Source organism: Brassica rapa, chromosome A09 (genome assembly GCF_000309985.2).
Source record: "Brassica rapa cultivar Chiifu-401-42 chromosome A09, CAAS_Brap_v3.01, whole genome shotgun sequence".
NCBI classification, from domain to species: Eukaryota; Viridiplantae; Streptophyta; class Magnoliopsida; order Brassicales; family Brassicaceae; genus Brassica; species Brassica rapa.
Genome location: NC_024803.2, coordinates 44,512,312 through 44,527,877, shown reverse-complemented (window position 1 = coordinate 44,527,877; position 15,566 = coordinate 44,512,312). Strand labels below are relative to the sequence as shown.

Sequence of the window (15,566 nt, the reverse complement as noted above, 5' to 3'; positions counted from 1 at the left end):
AAAACTAGCCGAGGATAACAAGACGAACTCTGAGGTGCTGGGCTTTTCTAGGCCGGATAGATTTTGGGTTCCAAGAGCAAGCCCAATTATATTTTGTCACGAAAAAAAAAGTCAAACGCCGTTGCCGGGGATCGAACCCGGGTCACCCGCGTGACAGGCGGGAATACTTACCACTATACTACAACGACTTTGTTGCTAAGTAGTTTGCAACGATCGTAAAGAATCATTGATCATAAGGTTATACTTAAATTTCAGCAAAAATGCGAAACGACAGCAGCAATCATTGTAGCGGTGTCTAAGCAGAAGCCACTAGTGGTAAAAGTACAGTTAGTTGAGTCTTTGGTAAGTTCAAATTGTAGTAGTCAAACAATGAGACCGTAGCAATGATATATATATATAGCAATGTGATGGTGATATATGTTAGTCCATTGCTTTTACTTGAATCAAATAGATCTCACAAGAGACCTTAATAAGGATATGTTGTGCGGACCCATAAGAGATAAATTAGACATTCAATGGTTGCTTAAGGTTTATGTTGGTTGTTGAGAAAAAAATGAGAGTGATTAGTGTAATAATATTTAGGCAGGAGCAGAGAGGTCTTCGTCTTCTTTATTCTCCTGACATCTTTTTAGCAGCTGAAGTTGGCGTCGTAGATGCAACACCTGTTAGTCAATACCATACAAAACCAAAAGCCTCATGAGGCAGGCAATCCTCAGAAGGAAAAAGATCTTAAAAGCCTTTTAACTGCATAAACACAAGGAATTTAAAGTTGGTTTGATTATTTACCTCCTGTTGAAGCAGAGTTGGGAAGCTAACCATGGAAATGAGCTGTTTCATCTCTTGCAAAAGTGATTGGTCTTTGATACCTGACCATGTCTGTGGAGGTAAAGCCAACAGAAGAGCAGTGAACACATCGTTCCCTGATGGGTAAGCCTTCACTTTATCCTCACCAACACCTTTGATGGAAAACAATAAAACAAAGCACAACAACTAAGAACTTTGTACAAGCCACTACCTTGAAAATGAAAGGGCTTTTATCAGGTTTGTATAAATCACAAGTTCAAGAACAAACATACCTTTGATGCATTTCACACAAGTTTCCGAACAACAAGACTCATCCGATTCCGTTTCCGATAAGATTTCAGATCCTTGAGAACCAGCCTTGGCAAGAACATATGCCTGATTGTCTTCGTAGCCCACAGAGAATAGAAACTTTTCCACATGCTTGAACAGTTCAGTCTCCTGCACTTGTTTCAGCAACTCTTGCTGCAGTAAAAGGAACCACAAAACAGTGATGTATAAATTGGTGAAATATAGAAACAGAAAACTGAATCAACAAGAGAATAGTACCTTTAGGTCGAGCCTTGATTCCTCTTCTGAGCTGAGATTTTGGTTTATATCCTCTGTTCTTCTTATCTCAGCCATCCATCTGATGAACTGGTTGAAATTTGACGGAAGGGACGTGAATACAACATCCAAGATTCTTTCAATAGTATCAACATGCTGCGAGCTTACAAGAAGAGGAACATCTTCCTTCAAATACTTTGCTATGCTGGTCCAGCTCTCATCTTTACAACTCTGAAATATATAATCAGGAATCATCACTCACTCAAACTTTGAAACAAAATGTTCTCTTAAAAGTTCACACTCACATCGATGTGAAAATCGTTTTAGGATAAGAATACTAATAACAGCTACAGTGTGAAGGATTGAAGACAAACTAGCAGTAACTATATGAATAGCATCATGACTCTGGACTTACCAGAGTATAGAGTAATCCTGGTTCTCTGTGGGGTCTAGATATAAGCATGAACCTGGAAGTAAAGGAGAACATTAGAAAAGCCAATTCCGTAAGGAAAACGAGGATTACATTCTTCAATCATAGAAGTAAAGCCTAATAAAAAACGAAAGAAAGATAATGTACCCTCTATGTCTCCCTGTTGACTGATCAATACTGTCCATTGCATCCCAAAGAAGCTTAAGAGGAACCCAATGAGGAGGATACTTGAAACGAGCGACATCAAGAATCAAAGCCATATCTCTTTCAGCATTATAGCCACCAATAGGCGAAAAATGTCCTGTTCCAGTCTGCAACCAGAAACTAAAGAATTTCAGCAATCTCAAACTTCATAATTTGTACACAGCCAAAAAAGCTGTACCTGCTTGAAAACTCCTCTATGATACGTTGAGATCATATGACAATTATCAGAAGTGGAACATTTAAACACGTATTTGCGGAAATCATGAATAGTGCTCTGAGTAGTGCGGAAAGCTTGGACTTTAGCACCAGAGCTATGAGCCAAACAGACAACTTTCCCAAACGTAATGCCCTTATCCTTCACTATCTCAAGCGGCTCGCAACATTCCAGCATTGACTCATCAAACCACCTCCAAGGCCCTATTAGAGAAAGAAACAAAAAATCAAGAAACCCCACAACCAAATGTGGTGTTGTAAAGTCAGGAATTTGAAGTATATATACCTTTCCATTTTCTCCCGGGGTCAATAGAGAGAGAGTTCAAAACCATGGAAAGGCTAGCTAATCCACAGTAAGCAGGCTCGGACTGCGTCTGGAAATAAGAAATCAGCCTGAAGAACCCTTCCATGGTTCCTTTCTGAAGCGCTTCATTGAAGATTCTCTGCATCAACGGTGAATATTTCAAACTCTCCAGTGAGGTAAACAAACAAACAAAAACATATAAGATAGAGAGACGCTTGTTTTGAGTTTACTCCTCATGGTGACTGGTAATTGTCAAAACAATCAACTATCTTGAAAATTTTCAAAAAAAAAAAAAAAAAAAAGAAATTGATGTTTGCTAGTCACATACTCAGATCTCTCTACACATAAGCAGTAGAGAGCAGATGAAGCTACAACCCTAATATCAAAAACAAATCTTTTATTTATTTTTTTCTGTAAAAAGAATCTTTGAAGTTTACTAATTCACATACTCAGTTCTAATCTCTAAGACAAATCAACAAACATCAATGATCGTCTCTAACCACGAGCAGTAGACAGCAGATAACACTAAAACCCCAAAAACCCTGTTTCAATTTGGAAAAACCATGACAGTAGTATCGCACCTTTCCTTCAACGGAAGCGAAATCTATCGCCGGAGGAGAGGGAAGGAACCTCCGATACAAACTCGCCGTAGACATTATCACCACGAGAGGTTTTCGAACCGAAGAGCAAAGTAGAAGAGCTCTCTCAGTGGTTTAACGTAAGTGGTTTCCGTATGTACGTTTTTCTAAGAGAGTCGCATTGGCAGAGAAGTCTTATTGAATTCAAAATTCAAATCCGGATTCTCTTTTGTCTTCTCTCCGTGGAGAAGACTCATAATGTGTATAAACCGCTAATATCATCCGGTCCGGTTCGGTTTTGATAATATTTCTGGTTTTAAAATTGTTGACCTTGACCAAGACAAATGGCTAAATCCTAAACTATACACAAGTGTTGCTATAGAAAGACTTATTTTTTCTTAATGCAACTGGATGATCGTGTACACATGCATCATTAACCATGAAAGCAGGTTCTAACTATTTTAAAAATTAAATATAAACAACAAACATTAAAACGAGGGATGATAATTTATTCTCTTTTTGTTTTAAGATGCTAACCAAATAACATGACTGCACGTAAACTTCTTAATTACACCGTAATTGTTTTCTCTAAAACATGATTGTAATCTAATAACTAATTGTATCTTGTGAAATGAGCTGTGATCATAATAACTCAACCGGTTAGATGAAAGACAAAACCATCAACAGAAATACACATCAAGATTGAATTTTCTTATAAACCAACCAAAGCTTAAAAGCTACATGAAGTTTGATAAAAAAAAAAGAAGATACATGATAGTTTTATAAGACCACACTTATATCTTGCGTCTTAAACATTACTAGAGATTGATTCTGTAACATACAGTATAGATTCTGTCTGTGATCCGCATGTTCTACGCGACGATCGTGACGATCCATCATTCGCACAATCTCTAGTTTTTCTTCTACGAGATTTTCTAGAACCGTCTTGAGGATAATCACAAGTTTCTTTTGATCTCCGTGAAGTTTTTAGATTCCCACTAGAGTTTAAGGTTCCACGTCGTGATCGTCCTTTTATTGGTGAATCCACATTGTTCGAACGGTCTCTCGACGATCTTGGATGTCTTGGTATGTCACGTGATCGAGTTGAATCTGCATGTACGTAAGCATCTCTACGTTATATATACTGCGTTGTAAGAAATGTATATTTTATGTTAAACTAAGCTACAGCTAGCTAAATATGATTAGAGCTACCTTCCGAGGCATCCTCTACGATATAATTTCCTAGAGGCGTAGATGCATATCCACCACCCGATGCTTTAAAATCATTCATCTACATGAAACCTATTGTTAGTTTATTATAATTAATGATGCTATATCGTTACACAAAAATATATTGAAAATATAGAGAAAACATGTATATACCCAGCTAGGTGAGTTTTGATTGACAGATCCTCCATACCAACCAATGTGTGCAACATGCTTTACATCTGTTGGAGTTCCAATTTGCATCTCTGGCTCTTTCTCGTTTTCTTCATTTTTTGCAATTTCACAAGATTTATACTATTAGTTTTGGTGATTTAAAAGTAGTAATTCATATAAAGTTATATTCACAAATGTAAAATTACTCACCAAATATATGAGAAATGTACCTAAGACCCTTCAAGAGACTTTTCATTCTGTAGTTGGACATAATGTAATTGCTAAACCAAATCAAAATAGTAACTAAGAAAAAAAAAGGAGGAAGAAGAAGCTATTCTGTACGTGTTTGTCTTTTGTCTTCTGAAATATAAAGGATCAATGAAATTACGACTCAGTTATTAACTAAGTGAACGAAATCAAGTTGAAAGTGGATTAAAACTAATTATAATATATATATTTGTTATGTATTGTAATCTTAATTTGGTAAAACTGAATGGAAATCAGCAGTTGTTAGTAAAAACAGAACAATTATTGGCCACTAACTGATAAAAATTAAAAAAACAATAGCTTCATATATAGATTATTCTGTTTAGAGGTAGATTATTCTGTTTAGAGGTACATATATTGGTTATGTTATGCCATATTTAAAGAACACTGTACATATATCGTAAGCAATGAGGGAGAGATCATGACTTCATTACATTATGTGTGTTGAAATGAAATCCACAACAAACACCTAACATCACGCTGGAGATGATCAAAGATACTGGCCAAAATACGCAAGAACATCTCATAGAGACGAAAGTGCTGGAGATGTGAAGGGGAGGCATTGTCAAATACAAATAAACCAAAGCGGACAAAGATAATCTGACAATTGGGCCTAAGCAAGTACTGAGGATCCAAAGACTCGGAATAAGTTTCAAGTTATGCTCTTTTTTTTTTTATTTAATCCATAAACGATCCATGTCCTTTAAGAAAGCAAGAACAAACTATAGGCTTCAAACACAAGCCCGACACTAGTGAAGATCAAATCGAATTCAACTAAGAAGCTCAACGACATAGACAAAATCATCTGTTTATGATCACAATTATCACCATCATCGACCGAATTAAATAATCAACATAATATATATCATAATTTTGCGTCATGTATGGATCGGATTCATACAATTCACCATCATACCATCAAAAATTCTAAAAAATTTAAATTAAAACTTGAGAATATTAATCGATTGGCTAGTTGATACGTCTGATGTACAAAGACACGAACATCTACCTCACAACAAACCCTAAACTTTCTCGATCAATCTCGAGGAAGACGATCAAGAGAGAGCGAGATTCAGCTTTACACAGAGATGATTTAAAAACATTTGAGAGAAAAAAAAAATGGATAGAGATGGAGAGGAGGGAGGAGGTTCCCGTTTTAGAGCTGTTTTGCTTCCCAAACGACAGACCAATGATCTGTCTACACGTGTACACGCGATCACAGTTTGAGAAAACGGGCAAGCTGGGCAGGATTGACGATGCCGGGCAGGTGGGCCCCGTCAGACCGTAGAAGATTAGCAACCTCCACATACCTCTTCCTTTTCGGCTCACTTTCCTCAGCCGGCTCACTAATATGGCTCCGCTTTAACTTCATCGACTCGGTCGTACCGGCTTGTGCTCGAGCCGGATCCCATTGCTCACCGAAGAGTGTGCCGTTGGTGAGAAACTCGTGACTCAAGTAACCCGCTAAAATTAGCTGGTTCGAGCCGACCGGCTCGGCTGCGATTAGTGATTTATTAGTATTGGAATTAACCGGCGGACGGTTAACAACATGCGGCGGAGGAAGCTTCTTCACGGAGGTTTCCGGCGGTTTTTGGACGACGGAGGATATAACGCCGTCTCTTTCTTTGCGTTTGTCTGGCGTTTGAACGCGACGTGGCGGAAGACGCATAGTTTTGGTGTTCATGGTGCTTTTTTATTGGTTGCATGCCACGTCAGCCAACGCAATTAAATAAATATTAACTGCCGTAAAATAGTAAAATCAAAATCTTGGAGAGGGGGGTGAAAAAATGAAAGATAATTTATTTATTATTGGGGAGAGAATATAATGGTAGCGTCTAGAGAGAGATAGGGAGGGGAAGAGAGAGAGAGAGGACGAGTAGGGATAAAAGAAGGTTCACGGGAATGGGTATGTTGTGACAATTTATAGAGGCTGGGAGGCTTGGATTCCCCTTGACGTTCTGCAAAATTACCAAAAGGCCACTCAATTTGAATTGACTATATTACCCTTTATTTTGCTTTAACGTTTCTTCAATTTTGGGTCATCATCCAAAATAAAAAAAAATTGACTGAATAGTCCTTTTTGTTAGTCTCATAGTCTCATTCTATAGGACTAGGATAAGACCCGCGCCTTGCGCGGGATTAAGTTATTATTTTTATTATATTTTGAAGAATTAAACAATAGTTTGGCTTCATTTGGATTATGGGTGTTCAATCCAGATATCGGGTTGGTTTCGGTTCGGTTCGGTTTTTTTCGGTATTTGGTTAGTAAAATATAACTACTATTCTAAATCCATATTTACTTTGACTTTAGTCTTTCACAAGCTTTTAAAAGATTTCAACTGGACGACTAAATTGATCAGCCAATCTTATTGCTTTAAATCATTAGTGTTTATATATATATATATATATATATATATATATATATATATATATATATATTATTTAGTTTGAATATTTATTAAATAAAAATTCATATGCGTTATATTTTATGATCATTTGTAACTTATTATAACAAAAAAATAATCTATTGATCACAAAATTTTCAGAGTAGGAATATTCAAATTTCTAATAATATATAGACGTTTTGAAAAATTCAAATATAACATATAAGAAAAAATATAAATGTTTTTATTATATATTTAATGTGATTTTTTTAATATCTTTCAATAATATAAAATTAAAAAAAAGAACTAAGATACCAAAATTGTTATCAAATATTTATTATTCATAATAATTAATTTTCATATATACGTTAATCATATTAGGTAATTTCGTAGCTTCTAATTAAGGAAAGTGCAAAAACAATTTTGGTAGATTATTTATCAATTCGATAGTTAGTTTAATAAAAAATATAATGTAAGTCAAGATGGACCAACTTATTTTTCTAAGAATAGTATATTTTATATAGTCATTTATTAAATGAGAATTTATAATCATACAGTTCTATGATCATTCATATCATTTTATAACTGAATATTTAAATCATCAATAACAAAAAAATTCAATGTGAAATCTTTAATAAGTTTATAATTTATAAATGTTTTTGGAAATTCATTGAAAGTCTTAATATTAGAATATTTATGTAATCTTATGGTATATAGTATAATATATATATATATATATATATAAATATATATGTTTTATTATTAAATGATATTTTTTACTCATATGGTTTTAAAATAATGTGTATCTTCTTATAATATTAAATAAAAGTTCATATTAATACAATTTTATGATCATTTGTAACTTATTATGACAAAAACAATAATCTATTGATCACAAAATTTTCAGAGTGGGGATCTTCAAATTTCTAATAATTTATAGACGTTTTGAAAAATTCAAAATATAACATATAAGAAAAATTATAAATGTTTTTATTATATATTTAATTTGATTTTTAAATATATTTTAATAATATGAAATTAAAAAAATAACTAAGATACAAAAATTGTTATCAAATATTTATTATTCATTATAATTAATTTTCACATATACGTTAATCATATTAGGTAATTTCGTAGCTTTTATTTAAGGAAAATGCAAAACATTTTTTGGTACGTTATTTATCAATTCGATAGTTAGTTTAATAAAAAGTGTAATATAAGTTAAGATGGACCAACCTATTTTTTTAGGAATAGTATATTTTGTATAGTTATTTATTAAATAAGAATTTATAATCATACGGTTCTATGATCGTTCATATCGTTTTATAACAAAATATTTAAATCATCGATAACAAAATTTTCAATCTGAAATCTTTAATAAGTTTATAATTTATAAATGTTCTTGAAAATTCATTGAAAGTTTTAATATTAAAATATTTATGTAATCTTATGGTATATAGTGTTTAATATATATATATATTTATTTATTTTATTATTAAATGATATTTTTTACTCATATGGTTTTAAAATCATGTGTATCTTCTTATAATAAAAATGTTAAACCATTGATCATTAATTTTTAACATAATAATTTTAATAGCTTTAGTCATTTATTGTCGTTTTTAAAAATTCAAAATATAACATATACGAAAAAATCTAAATTTTATTTTTATAGCTAATTTGATTGTTTAATTTATTTTAATAATATAAAATTAAACAAAAAATGATAGAGGAGATATACATTGTTATCAAATCTTTATTATTAAACTCATTAATTGTCATATATATATTAGTCATTTATGGTAATTCCGTAGGTTTTATTTAAGGAAAGAAAATATCATATCATATCATTATATCATATAGTTTTACCAACTTATGTATCTAATAACATATAAAAATTGAATGTGGACCTACTTATTTTTCAATTGAATGTAATTGACTACCTAATTGAGTGCCACCTATGCATTGGGGCCTCTTTTAATTAATACAAAATTGAGGTTACATCTTTTCAAATGTTCCTCAATTAATATATAAGGGATTACAAGGAATATAATAACTGAAATCCGGCTTCTTTGGCATAAATATTAAAGTTTATAAGAACGAGGGATAAAATATTGAAACTACAGGAATATTAGAATCTAATTTGTAAAATCATACATGAAGAAAATTAGTTTTAAATACCAATAATATTCAAAATGATCATATTCCTTTTAAGAAAGAAGTTATTTCCCTAATCATTTTGTTACTGGGTAATGTGGCTCCATCGAAGCACGAACTCAGTTCATAAAATATATATTTTGATCAGACCACACTTATATACTACCTGCTATCAAATTTTATTCATCAACCCTTGCAACCTTTGTAACACAAAATCGAAATTCTCTCTTTCTATTTGTGGCTATATGCAAATGAAGAGACGCGCAAACACGCTAAATAGAAGGGATAGAGAAAATTGTTTTATGTTAAAAGACTTTTTCCTCGTTTACTTTTCATTTTTTTATCAGCACCTAAACTTTATAATTTTTCAACGATGGAGAGAAACGAATTCAAGAATGAACAAATTAGTTTAAAAACTTTACTATTCTGATAAACCTTTTTATGGGTTTCATACTTTAATGACTAGATTTTGAATTCATTATATATATTTTCTAACTAATTTGTCCTTTTAAATATAATTGTCCTATTATATGAAAAATCACTTACTATTATTGACAATAATAAAACACAATACCTTAGACAACAATAACTGTAAGGCACAACCTCAATCAATTGACAAGTAGGATGTAGTAATCATACATATAACATAGTTACTATTAATGCAGATATATATAAAATTAACTAATTACAAATGTAATCACACAGGAAAATTTCTAATTTTTTAATTTAGATCTTTATGAAGAAAATAATTATATTTAACTGTATGCATAATGATGAAAACCTAAAAAATGGCATGGAGATTTACAAGTCGCTCAGTTCTCATACAACTGTCACCAAACAAAGAGCGATTAAATAACAAAAAAGAACTGTAAGAGAGATTATTTTGGTAAAGGTTATGCATTTTGTTAGGTGTTGGATAGTTTGGCATTAAGTTTGCCACCTTTCATCCATCTAAGTGGAAGAAGAATGCCATAACAAAATTGAAAAAGGTATTAATAACAAGAAAATAATGCATGTCTATAATTTAATAAGGGTGGCAAATTTGGGGGTAAAATAAAACAAAAATAGATAAAGGACCCCAGTTTGAGAGGGACCATAAAATTGACTAAAACATTTAATTTCGATATATAAAGTATAGACTCGTATAAAAAGTTCAAAACTCATGTTCAACCAAACCATCAAACCACTGAGAACTTTAATTCCCCCACCTAATTACGCTTTTTTCCCATTCCTAATTTCTTATCAAAAACGCAAAACCCATAATTAGTAAAATTTTCACCCACCTCTTTTTATCATTTATATACAATTACTTTAACCTGTTGTAGTTAAAACTTTTATATAAATAAATTTTGGTTATATAACACACATAAATATGTAAGAATTGTATAAGAGAATAACGTGTTTTTGAAACAATCAAGCACTTGAGTATTCAAACGCAACCGGAAACGTAAACGGTTTTGTAAACACGAAAAGCAGGTGTTGTTAACAAATAGACCTTTTTAATACGGATTTTACTCACTTAGCCGTAAATTTCAGAGTAGTACTTCCCTCTATCAGTAACCAAATTAGCATACGCTCATAAGAGAGAAAATAAAATCACAAAAGAATACCTTTGCGTGAGAAGGCAAATGCGTAGCAAAATAGAGAGCAATAAGAATGGAATGTTTTGAAAAATGGAGGGCAAGGAATGGTCCTTTGCTGTGACAAATTTAAGAGAAAGAATCAGTTGAAAATAAGAGACTTGGAATGTAAGAAAAAGGGAAATTATTGTGACCTGAAGGAGGAAAATCTATATGTACTGGAGCAGCATATTCGCAGATGTGTTCCTCAATCTACAACTTTGTCCTAAGTGAACATCCCCAAAACTGTATCTGCATCAGGTTTCACGATGTTTACAACAAACCAAATCAGTAAAGTTAGTGATTTCAGAAATATAGATAGCAAACTTTGCATGTAATAGGAGAGTGGAAACCTGTATTCACAGTATTCTTGCCAAGCACAACATGCTTTCCCGTAATCCCAGTAGCAATCCGCATCTCTAAGTGGCCCGCGCTTGGCTGTGACACACAGTATCTACATTGAAACCCAAGAGCAATAGAAAAGTGATAGAACAGACAATAACAATTTTGATACCTTTGGTGACAAATTTGGACTTTGCACCAGGCTGAATGTCATGCCACATCTGAAGCCATAACTCCCGCATTAGAACTGGGGATCTAACAATGTTCCTGTGATTTGCTGCACACAAATGATTAGTCAAAAGTTAAAAACCAATGCATGATGCTTTGATAAGTCAAAAGTGATATGTTTGTTACTCACTTTTATCAAGCTCCCAGACTGCAGTTCTCTTTCCTGTAATGCTCTCAGAGTCTTCATAGAAGGTTATGTACTTAACCCTTGGTGCTTTCGTCATGTTCGCTATGATGTCTGACCCATGCTCGTGTTCAACATTCAATTCCACGTGTACATCACTTCCATCGTGTTCTGGCTGTTGTTTTTCAATGAACATTTATTTAGCTATGTATGTATACGTACAGAGAGATGTCTTTTTGTGGAAAGGAAAAACTGTTGCCGACTCAAATGAATTTTATAGATTATCTATGGAATAAAAATGTATTTGAGATATAGAAACTTTTAGTGGAAGATCGAAAAATTTACAAGACACAATGAGCCTTGAGGTGGGGAACTAGACAAGAGTACCTGGGGAGCCATTGTTATGTTGACTTTAGGTCCGAGCCAATTCTTGCACCAAGAGAGTGAATGATAAGGTACCTATAAAAGAATATATAGAGACGGCAGTTTAATACATAACATGCAGTCATCCAGATGCAATATTATATTGGTATTCAGTAGCTTTCCAACAAAGTTATTCGAAACAACTTCTGAGATTACCGTTTCATCCCCAGTTATAGGTCCAGCGTTCCCATCAACAACAGTTCCAGACCTGCAGATATTTCAGAGTGAAGATATGAGCTAGTCTACCGTTCCTAAAAGCAAAAAAAAATAAAATATATATATATATATAATTAAAAGGAAGACTACTCCTAGTTGAGAACTGGGTTAATTTTGTTTTGCCAGTTTTCATGCAAGTATGTCACACCTCTGCCCTCTCGTACCCACTGATCATCGACTAAGTGTAAATGACTAAGACTATTGAAACTTTAGTTATGTAACAACTTTCTGATGCAAATGAAATAATACGCCACTAGACTGATACAGAAAGCCTTGCATCCTGTTTTACTTGCTGCCATTGCGAGGATTTACCTTGATACGAGGGAACCTTCAGTCTCGTAAATGATATCCGTAATGATCCAATTATCAGGGTAAGGTTTGCCACTTGGGGCAAAGTAATAACCAACCTAATACATCTTCATACGTTTAGTATCTTTAACGTTTAAGATGCAAAGGAGAAGATAAGAGCACAAACAAAAAAATATTGCAAAACAAAGCAGGGAATATAATTACAGAACAGGCACACTATGTCATTTGGAGAACGTAGTCATACCTCTGTCTTTAAATGAGCACCATATATGCAAAACACATTTTTGATAGGTGGTCTCTCCCAAGGAGTCAGAGGATTCATAACAGGGTCATCATGATACAACCTATAAAATATAGTTAGCATGTTATATATTTTCTTTTTTGAAGATTGACAAACATATGCAAATAAATTTGGCATGTTAGTCCATGCCGAGTCCAAATAAACTACACAAATAATACGTGTTCAATGTGAAAATTAATCTGAAATACATTATTTTTAATTCATAACTACAAGCAACACAGATATTTCAAAACCAAGATTTCTGATCACAGTTTTCTCTTGTAATAAGAAGCATAAAGCATATGTACAGTTGATATAAAGATCTAAAAAAACTTGAAGTACAAGGAGCCAACAAGTGATGACAAATGAGAAATATTAGCCATCATAGAAAAAGGTACTTACTTCTTCAACTGGTGTAACATCCTCTTGCTATCTGGGTCATAGTCTTTAATTGCTTTGAAAAGAGACCCATCTGCCAATTCACGGGCTGTGAAAGACAATAGAGTGGGGAGACCACATTCCATGGTGGTCATGTTGGCCTGAACTGCTTCTGTAACTGACGGATACGCATCACGGCCTAAAAAAAAAAGATTTGTGTTGAATAAATTAACCAAGAGATGAGAATGAACAAAATGCATATACGAAGTCTTACTGTTAGTGGAAGGAATTTCAATGTTGATGATATTCGTGGGCCAGCCAGAATAATTTGATTGATATTCCTCGTCAGTACAGTGGTATACACGCTTGTCTTTCTTTGCAGCACCACCAGAAAAATGCGTCCAGAACGTGTTATCACCCTGGCAGTTCTTTGAAAATGGCATAAGCCACAACGAAGAAGCGAAAGAATTGGACAGCAATCGAGCAGTTCCCTGAAGCCTTGCCAACAAAATACATGAGAGGCCATGTCAATATCTCACATAATTTATATAAACAAACCCCAGAATAGTTTAGAGATCTCAGTAATGCTTCTTCTCAATTAGGAATCTACCATAGTAATATGGAAATTAAATCTGTGTACATCACTTCGGTTGAATTAGGATAAACATATTACCCACATATGTTGGTTGATAACTAGCCAATTCAAAACCTACATATACCATATCGAATACAGTAGCTCTATCAGCAAAAGCAACACTTCGGAAGTGTATTATGAGACCTGGTAGATATTAAGTCCTTGATACTAAAAGGAAGTCAGAGGTAACCTCAGAAATAGGAAGGCCAAACGTTACACCAGATAGAGTAGATTTGATTGCCTCAACTGAGCCAAGAAGAGGAGCTCCTAAATAAAGCAGATATTAGGTAATTATTGAGACTCTCCAGCTTAGAGAGAAAGTAAATGGTAGCTTAACAATAACTGGCCAGTACCAACAGCGAAGTAAGCATGGATATGCTGATCAAGCCACTCCAAGTAATGTTTTGGTGCAATTTCTAGCCTCAGCCATTCCAGAAAGTATCTGAAGACATTATTACCCATAGAATGTGCAAAAACTATAGAAGGACCGCCACGGAGCTTTAAAGCAGTTTCAAAGGTCAACCTGCAAAATAAAAAGAAAGAAGAACAGAGTTGTAGGCTTATCTTACAGTACAAAAATAAATAGGAAGGAAAAAAACACATAAGCATGGTGAGGACTAACTTGAGCTTGTGAAAGTAAAGATCACGCTCTTCCAATTTGGTTGGTGACAATCTCCAATCGTAGGGAACAGCAACAATTGCATTAGCCTCAATGCCAAACTCAACACACCACTTAAGCCACTCTTTCCAGACAGTAGAAAGAGGACCTGAAGATCAACCCAAGGCTAATTTACTTAACAATATTATCACAATAAAACGAGTTTGAATTCTAAGAAACTTCAAAGGACGATAAAAAAATGTGAATCTACCTGTTATGTAACCTGGATCCAATTCCGTGATCGCAGAAAGACCACTGTCAGGGCGTGACTTACACTCGGGATGATCCGTTTGATTATAAGGATCTAGCACCATACACTTAAACCAGCAGTTTACAGCAGAGAGAAGCTGCACAAAGCATTCACCAAATCCATCAGTGATGAACAACCAACAAAATCACAATGCATAGGAAAAACATTTCGATGATTCCACGAGTGCTAACTTCAATAACACATAATGTGTTATAAATTTAAGAATACGCAAGAGATTTTCTAACTACTAAGCAGTAAGCACTCATCTCCTTGAAAACATGAATAAATAATCACTTTCGTCGAACACATTCGGTGCGCAAAATTTCTTCAACAAGATAATCGAGCAAACAAGAGGCCTCAACGTTGAAAAACTGATCAGTCAACAAAGAGATACGATACTAGCTTCGTTGCAATCACTCGCATGGAATTCATCAACAAGGAACTCGATCGGGAAACAAAGAGCTGAAACGAAGATCACGTTACCTTAGTGGTGTCTAACCAAACGAGGTCGAGAGGATTGAAGTCCAACGGAGTGTACGGACAGTCGAGCATTGACCACGCTCTCAGCTGCGTCGACGCGAATCCCGGGATGATTATACCAGATAGCTTCGAGTAGTCGCCGTGAAACTCGGTCTCATCCTCCACCGCCGCCGCACCGCCACGGAAAAGCAAGATAACGACGGTGAGTACGGTGCATAAAGCCGTTACAGATTTCAAATTCGCTGCCATCGCATCTAACTACGTCTCATTCCATCGCCAGAGTTTTGGAGGAAAGAGGAGAGAGAGCGTGTGTGTGGGAGAGTTGAATAGTTTTTTGGAAGCGTCCTAAGTTTCCAATTAT

The 15,566-nt window shown here is 34.2% G+C and overlaps 4 protein-coding genes and 1 non-coding gene across 8 annotated transcripts; all 5 read right to left on the bottom strand.

The window, feature by feature from the left end:
* Positions 1 to 116: 116 nt before the first annotated feature.
* On the bottom strand, positions 117 to 188 carry TRNAD-GUC. The gene has a single exon. It is a non-coding gene; the product is annotated as a tRNA-Asp (tRNA).
* Positions 189 to 403: 215 nt separating this feature from the next.
* Positions 404 to 3,304, bottom strand: LOC103843677 (glutathione gamma-glutamylcysteinyltransferase 2). The gene is made up of 9 exons (XM_009120432.3): positions 3,080 to 3,304; positions 2,481 to 2,637; positions 2,160 to 2,398; positions 1,925 to 2,088; positions 1,763 to 1,814; positions 1,351 to 1,578; positions 1,077 to 1,266; positions 787 to 956; positions 404 to 662 (listed from the first exon to the last, which is right to left on the bottom strand). Exons 1-9 carry the CDS (start codon positions 3,152 to 3,154, stop codon positions 579 to 581), a joined length of 1,359 nt encoding a protein of 452 aa, XP_009118680.1. The 5' UTR covers positions 3,155 to 3,304; the 3' UTR covers positions 404 to 578.
* A 520-nt stretch (positions 3,305 to 3,824) lies between these two features.
* On the bottom strand, positions 3,825 to 4,727 carry LOC103843849 (CRIB domain-containing protein RIC8-like). Its single transcript, XM_009120629.3, has 4 exons — positions 4,667 to 4,727; positions 4,460 to 4,566; positions 4,289 to 4,367; positions 3,825 to 4,186 (listed from the first exon to the last, which is right to left on the bottom strand). The coding sequence occupies exons 1-4, from the start codon at positions 4,725 to 4,727 to the stop codon at positions 3,885 to 3,887; spliced, it is 549 nt and encodes a 182-aa protein (XP_009118877.2). The 3' UTR covers positions 3,825 to 3,884.
* A 919-nt stretch (positions 4,728 to 5,646) lies between these two features.
* On the bottom strand, positions 5,647 to 6,659 carry LOC103843676. Its single transcript, XM_009120431.3, has one exon. The coding sequence runs from the start codon at positions 6,405 to 6,407 to the stop codon at positions 5,940 to 5,942; it is 468 nt and encodes a 155-aa protein (XP_009118679.1). The 5' UTR covers positions 6,408 to 6,659; the 3' UTR covers positions 5,647 to 5,939.
* LOC103843675 (phospholipid--sterol O-acyltransferase) lies at positions 6,407 to 15,517 on the bottom strand. 4 transcript variants are annotated; one of them, XR_004451248.1, is made up of 18 exons: positions 15,209 to 15,517; positions 14,687 to 14,822; positions 14,440 to 14,584; positions 14,171 to 14,340; positions 14,008 to 14,084; positions 13,857 to 13,892; positions 13,458 to 13,674; positions 13,208 to 13,382; positions 12,770 to 12,869; positions 12,529 to 12,623; positions 12,157 to 12,208; positions 11,965 to 12,036; positions 11,584 to 11,752; positions 11,398 to 11,502; positions 11,237 to 11,321; positions 11,039 to 11,135; positions 10,875 to 10,962; positions 6,407 to 6,681 (listed from the first exon to the last, which is right to left on the bottom strand). XR_004451248.1 is itself a non-coding variant. In XM_009120428.3 (17 exons), exons 1-16 carry the CDS (start codon positions 15,452 to 15,454, stop codon positions 11,054 to 11,056), a joined length of 1,962 nt encoding a protein of 653 aa, XP_009118676.2. In that variant the 5' UTR covers positions 15,455 to 15,517; the 3' UTR covers positions 10,638 to 10,962; positions 11,039 to 11,053. The 4 variants fall into 4 exon arrangements, 2 of the variants coding, with proteins under 2 accessions (XP_009118676.2, XP_009118677.2); XR_004451249.1 differs by lacking the exon at positions 6,407 to 6,681 and adding an exon at positions 9,593 to 10,091; XM_009120428.3 differs by lacking the exon at positions 6,407 to 6,681 and having other exon boundaries at positions 10,638 to 10,962.
* Between the last annotated feature and the right edge of the window lie 49 nt (positions 15,518 to 15,566).